This window comes from Aplysia californica, unplaced genomic scaffold (genome assembly GCF_000002075.1).
Source record: "Aplysia californica isolate F4 #8 unplaced genomic scaffold, AplCal3.0 scaffold00265, whole genome shotgun sequence".
Lineage (NCBI taxonomy): Eukaryota > Metazoa > Mollusca > Gastropoda > Aplysiida > Aplysiidae > Aplysia > Aplysia californica.
In genome coordinates, this window is record NW_004797535.1 from 268,205 (window position 1) to 275,138 (window position 6,934).

Here is a 6,934-nt window from a genome sequence, read left to right on the forward strand (position 1 = left end):
AAAAAAAGATTTTGAAAGAACTGCAAGGCAAAGCAGTGACAGCACATGCCCATAGAGCGCATACAGGATATAGTTAAACGAACAAAAGGATAATATAGAAAAATATATCAAAAGAAGGGAATAATCTGTTCATAACAATCCATTTATTTATGAATCTCCTTGACACCTGGATAGTAGTGGGAACAGAAAAAAACAAAACAAAACGAAAGACTCCCACTATGTATATATGCAAATTTTCAAGAAAATTTCTGATGGTGAGAATCATTAGCCACATTCCTCATAAATTACTGCCGAGCCACTATAAATACGAGTATTACTCTTTTTGTGGACATTCTGGGTTTTTTTAAAACCAGTCGAATACAACTCTACATGTCATCTTTGTACGAATTTGCCTCTGCTTTCCAAGAGCAAAAAAAAAAAAAAAGTAACAAACCAGTTACGAATAAAACAAAGCAAAACAGAATTTGATAGATAGACTTGATCAGCCCCCCCCCCCCGAAAAAACACAACAAAAATACAACCCCAGCAACAACAAAAAAACCCAATCCCCAAACAAAACAACAACAAACAAACAAATAAAATAAACAAACAAAAACCCCACCATACGCACGCATATCCAAACTTTCATGACATTACTCAAAATCGAGTCGATACCGAGAACCACGAAACATTAGAAAGTAGAAAGAACACGAGATGAAATATTCAACTTAACAGATTAATTACTGCTCTTCCATAGGCCCCCCCCCCCCTCTTTATTTTATTGAGATACCTTAAAGAAAAACAACTGAAAAAAGTGGCATTTACACTTACAGCTAAGAAATAGAAATGTGTATCTGAGGGATATGAAACCGTAGCCTTAATTCACCGTAATACCCAAACCGACTCTCCAGAGGGTGAACTGAGAAAAGATGTAAACTCAAGTGCCAAACGTTCGGAGTATTCAACCTGTCAATGCTAACGTACTCGGGGTGGAGTCTTCTTTTATGTCAGGGTATTTGCTATGAGTTTAATGTCTCAATTAGTAGCATGCTTGGCTAAGATACTGGGGAGCTGGTTCGAATCCATAAGTTGTGCAATGCAATACAACGCAATGCAATGCAATGCAACACAACATAACACAATACAATATAACACAATACAATACAACACAACACAATACAATAGGCGTGCCGAGTATAGCGTTATCTTGTTCCCTTTATTACCTTTATTACCTTACCTTTTTCCGAGTGAGTGCCAGAAAGTCAAGGAATAGGTTTTGAGACAGTAATGGATATTTTTATCTAATGCATTTCTTTTCCGCAGTTATCTTATCGGTACTCCCCTCTCCTTCCCATGAAGGAGGTTAATTCACTCTACCATCGCTAATGCTACTTGAAAGATAAAATATATAATGTTTTTACCAGATGTTGGTGTGTCTTTTGATGAGTCGTTAAGTGTTCCTTTTATCTACATTCTAGCAAATCATGAAAAGAATTTTGATGCTGAAATATAAATGAAATAATTATTGTTTTAACGACCACTGTGCGCGTTCTATTACGCAAAGAAATGAAGTAAAAACGGAAATGATGCACTGAACAAAGTGTTTATTTTTTTTAATCCCCAGGGTTTTGGGTGACTAGGGAAGGGAAAAAAGCGCATAACGACCATAATCACCAGCCCCCTTATGCATTGACGTCTTGGTTTAATTCTTTGACGACGTGCATGGTTGTTTTAGGTCACAGTGAAAAAAAGTTTAACTTCTTTTTTTTAAAACAGAGTTTTTAATTTTGTTTTCTGTATCTGAAACTCAAAAAGGCAGGCAATGACCTTCATTCTAAGAAATATGCAGATTCGTTTTTCTGATTCGTGTATGATGGTTCAAAAAGTGCTTTGACATTGCCTTTGGTCAGCTGCTAGTTGGACATATTATTATGCGCCCGCTGCCTCATTATAGAGTTACCGTTCCTTTCACATTCACAAGTCGGTAGGTTTACTTTTCAGCGTTCACGTCTTTAACTAAGTCAAGTGAATGGAGAATCTTTAACCCCCGCGCCCCCCCCCTTCCAAAAACACATGTCACATACATACCACCACCAAAACAACACCATCAACAACAAAAGATCCAACATATTTCAACTAGATTACTTGGTAAGGGATTCGAACTGGAATCTTGAATGCCTCACTTCAGTGTTCTCGGGACACTCCGGGTAGCCCAAGAGTACGGGTTTGTTCTGAAAGGCAAGATCGAAGCAGTCGGCTTTCTAAATTGTGCCAATGGGATTGTTAAACATAATTATCCAAGAGGGTAACGCCAGAGACTTGATTTAACTTTCATTCCTTCCCTTTCCTTTATTTTATTCATATGCTGGTACCAGTGAGTGCCACTATGAGAAACACTTGTCACTTAAATTCCAAGTCCAGTGGCTTGGAAGAGGATTTCGTTGTGGGTTCTGAGAGTGTCCTTTGCAGAGTCGACACAGTGATGCCTTGGTCTCGTCTGTTGCTCTAGCTGGAGTATTTTGTGTCGCAGGTCGCAGTGCGGGTTGGTCTGGCGAATTTTTAAAATATTTATCACCAGTCCTTACAGGGTCAAGCTTCTTGGACTGACAGCTATAATAACTCATCAAATATCTTAAGTCTAGAAAAGCCCCATCGAGGATTCGAACATGGATAGACAGCATCACAGTCACACATAATGAGTGCTGATCTGAGTGCGAATCTTGACAGACCCTTGCTGTTGATGAGGATAGTCGTAAACGCACACCTTCTCCATCTTTTTTTTTTTAGTGAGATGTTCTCAGAACACATTTGTGTCCCAACGCGGTGGAGTCAGGTATTCGTCAATTTTTGGGCATGTTGAGAGTATCGTCTTTAAGATATTCGTTTGTCTTGCTTTTATGAAGAAAATACTTAGATATTTGCCATTGAAAACGATGTGGTCACTTGGTTTCAGAGGTAAAATTAGCGAGAAAATGGCAGCCAAAGGAAACATTTCATGTTTTGTTCCTTTACTCAATGTTTTTCTTTGAAATCCACACAGAAATGTGTTTTTAAATTGATTATAACGATATTGAGCTAAAAACAAAAAAATCGATACAAATTCCTAAACCTGCAGAATAATGCCAGTTTCTTTGACAAGTGTCTGATTTCACCACGATGCTTCACATTTGTATTATGTATTATCGCCAGGGACAATTTATTAAAAAAGGAAAATACAGTCGAACCTGTTCGGACGACCACCTGTCCAAGACAATTATCTGTACAAACGACCACTTCGAACAGCCCTGGTGATTTTTTCTGTTATAATGACAGTTCCTAGAGAACCGTTTGTCTATAAGGTTCACTCCCTCCCCTCCCCCCCCCCCCCCCGACTATTGAAGGTCGTCTTGGATGAGTCAACTGTACATGAATTGGCACTGTGACTTTTGGAAAGTCGACAAGGCAACAGCCTAACTAAAGCTAAAGACACACGACTTTTTGATTCACTATACCCATGTCTCATTGGTTCTCATATGTCTTATAACTTTCTTTCCCTCTTCCTATCAGGGGCAACATCATGAATTTCTCCCACATAGATGGCACGACCATGGCTCCGGTCCTCAACCCCCCGTCCCCCACAGGCTTCATCACAAACGCCGAGGTCAAGCTGGTCAGTGGCTTCAATAGCATCCCGTTGTTGCTGTGCTGTGTCTTCGGTATCCCAGCCAACGCCTTGACCATCCGCGCCTTCCTCAGACTCGGCGCTCGTGACAACGCTAGTATCTCCTTTCTACACATGGCCGTCTCCGATATGCTGCATAACTGCACTATTGTGATCCGCGTCTGCACCGAGGTCCTGGGTCTTTTAAAGCGGCGAGCAGGAGTCAAACTAGCTCTACCATTATTACCCTTCATCGTGGTCAACTTGAACCTCAGAGAAATGTTTCTCACAATATCTGCGCTGACTACTACTTTCTTAGCTATCGCTAGGTGTATGGGCGTAGCGAGACCGCTTCAGTTTAAGGACATGTTCACCCGACCACGTACTATTATCCTTCTTGTCCTTTTCGATGTCTTTTCTTTTGCGAGTTTCTTTCCTGTTATCTGTACGGTTGGCATCGTTTATATCTGGAACCCTAAGACAAACACCAGCAAAGCCGCGACCTGGTTCGCTGAGGGCAGGGAGGAGGCGGGACGCTACGTGCACTCTCTGGACTTTGTGTTGCCCTTGATCACTGAGGTCATCATCATCATGTGTTTCGTAGTTATGGTGATCAAGCTGAAGGAAGCGTCAAGGTTTAGAAAGGCGTCTCAAAGTGCTGGGGAAAAGGAATCGGGTAAGATCAGAGATATTACTCAGACACTGCGTAAGTGTGTGTGTGTGTGTGTGTGTGTGCGTGTGTGTGTATGTGTATGTATGTGTGTGTGTGTGTGTGTGTGTGTGTGTGTGTGTGTGTGTGTGTGTGTGTGAGAGTGAGTGTGTGTGTGGGTGGCTGGGTGTGTGTATCTTTCCCCCTCTCTCTTTCCGGCAATCTCTCTCTCTCATACATACACACATGTACACACAGGCACACACACACAAACCCACACACACACACTCACGCACACTCACACACGTCACATTAATACGCCCAGCGTCTCCTTCTCTCCTGCCCCCCCCCCCTCCCGCCTTCCCTCTCTCTCTCTCTTTCTCTCTCTCACAGGCACACACAAAACTCATGGCTCATGAGCACACCTACATACACACACACCTTCTCTATATCTCAATCTCTCTTTCTTTTCTCCGTCATTCTCTCTGTCTCTCTACCTCTCTCTCTCCCTCTCCCTCTCCCTCTCTCTCTCTCTCTCTCTCTCTCTCTCTCTCTCTCTCTCTCTCTCCCTCTCATTCCCCGCGTCTCTGTCAAGCATTGTACTCCACTGTATATTAGACTACGGTATTGAGATATAATTTCGGAAACCTCTACCGGAAGAAATTCAAACTGGAGCCCTTTAATCATGTCCTGGCCCTTTCCCTAAATGAGCTGGGGGTTTGCCATAGAATCTTAGTGAAGAATGTCAAGTATTCAGGAATTAATTGTCAGAGATTTTTGGTGAGTATTACCTTTCGGGCGATGTTCACTCTCTCACTTTGATGTTTACGATGCTGGCACTGACGCACCATTAGACGGACGAGTGATTAGGCAGATGCATTATATTGGTGCTTGGATGAGTTCACGAACTCATAGATAGATCAAGGTAATGTGATAGGTGAGAGAGAGAGAGAGAGAGAGAGAGAGAGAGAGAGAGAGAGAGAGAGAGAGAGAGAGACAGACAGACAGACAGACAGACAGACAGATAGACAGATAGACAGACATAAATCTATCTATTTATCTATCTCTCTATTTATCTATCTATCTATCTATCTGTCTATCTATCTATCTATCTATCTATCTATCTATCTATCTATCTATCTATCTATCTATCTATCTATCTATCTATCTATCTATCTATCTATCTATCTATCTATCTGTTTTAATGTAACATACTGTATCTTGAAAAGTAGGTTTCCTTTTTGAATTCATACATATAGGATTCTGTTGTCCCCAGAGAACGCCAAAGGTTCAGGCCTGTCTAGCAAAGAGGTGGCAGTGCTGCAACAAGTCTCCCTCGTCTGCTTCATTTACATCTCTCTGAACTCTGCCAAAGTTATTACAGCCATCGTCACATTCGTTGTTCCTGGCTTCAGCCTGGGACAGCGCTACACGAACCTGTACAGTACGTTCCATGAGATCAGGATGCTGTTTGAGACGCTGTGCGCGTCCGTCAACTTCATCATTTACTACAAATACAACGCCAGATTCCGAGAAGCCTGCGGGATTGGAAGCTCCAATTCTGTCCACGGCGAGCTTTCTAATAAAGAAACCAGTGTTGTGACGAAGAGTAAATAAATTAGAAAGACCTTAGAAAATTTTAGATAATTGATCGATTGAACCCCTCCGCCCAAATGTCAGAACGAAGAATTATGTACTCACCCAAGAGTTTTGTTTTAATTTACGCTTCTGTCCAAGACATAATGATTTCGTTGTCTGAATGCGAAATGAAACCGTTATCGCTGGAACCCGATGTATGTATGCATGTGTGTATTTTCCCATTCAGACCCCTGTCCGAATAAATAAAAAAGAAAAAAATCCAGCACGCTAAATCTCCTCTGCCACTGTGACCGCATCACCATTCAATATTATCCACAAAAACCAAGTAATACATGATAAGCAAAGACAACGAAAGCAGTCACAAAACTGAAGTAAAAAATCTATAATATGTAAGAACAGTCGAACGGATCACACTTCAACAAAACAAACATACCGTTCAAGCATACGATCTACAGCACCATGAAAAAAACCTGTATCATTATTACCAGCAGAGATGTCATCAAACCAGAAACAGTTGCAACAACAGCAGCAACAACAGACAGAAATAATAAATGGAGCTGCAAAAAAAGTGGAACATCATCAAGAACATCAACACACAAGAACTGCAGAGGCCGTTGCAACAACAGCAACAAATACAGTATGGATATCAGAAGAAGTTGCAACCACGGCGGTAACACTAACAACAATAAAAACAGCATCATCAACAACAGCATCAGCAATGCCAAGAGAGGTTGTAACCTTTACAAAAACAGCGATCGCAACAACGAAAACAATTGCTTGTTATTGTTGTCACCGAAACGAAAAAGGTTTGAAAGAATACTGATTGTCATTAGAAACACACAAGGGCCATTAAAATAATTCCATCTTCCTTCCTCCTTTGCCGTCATCGTTTCAGAAAATGAACAAATGTGTTAAGCATTACATGTATCTTGACGCAGGTCATGTCAGAGTTAGACAGTGTGCACGCCTGAAGTTATCACGTCACCAGTTTGGAACTGTATGTGCGTCATTGTATTTTATGTGAGTGTTTGTGTATGTGTTTGTGTGTGTGTGTGTGTGTGTGTGTG

General features: G+C 41.3%; 1 protein-coding gene across 1 annotated transcript; it reads left to right on the plus strand.

Annotated features, from left to right (window-relative positions):
• Positions 1 to 3,015: 3,015 nt before the first annotated feature.
• LOC101846743 lies at positions 3,016 to 6,125 on the plus strand. Its single transcript, XM_005100940.3, has 2 exons — positions 3,016 to 4,295; positions 5,545 to 6,125. Exons 1-2 carry the CDS (start codon positions 3,536 to 3,538, stop codon positions 5,883 to 5,885), a joined length of 1,101 nt encoding a protein of 366 aa, XP_005100997.2. The 5' UTR covers positions 3,016 to 3,535; the 3' UTR covers positions 5,886 to 6,125.
• Positions 6,126 to 6,934: the final 809 nt, after the last annotated feature.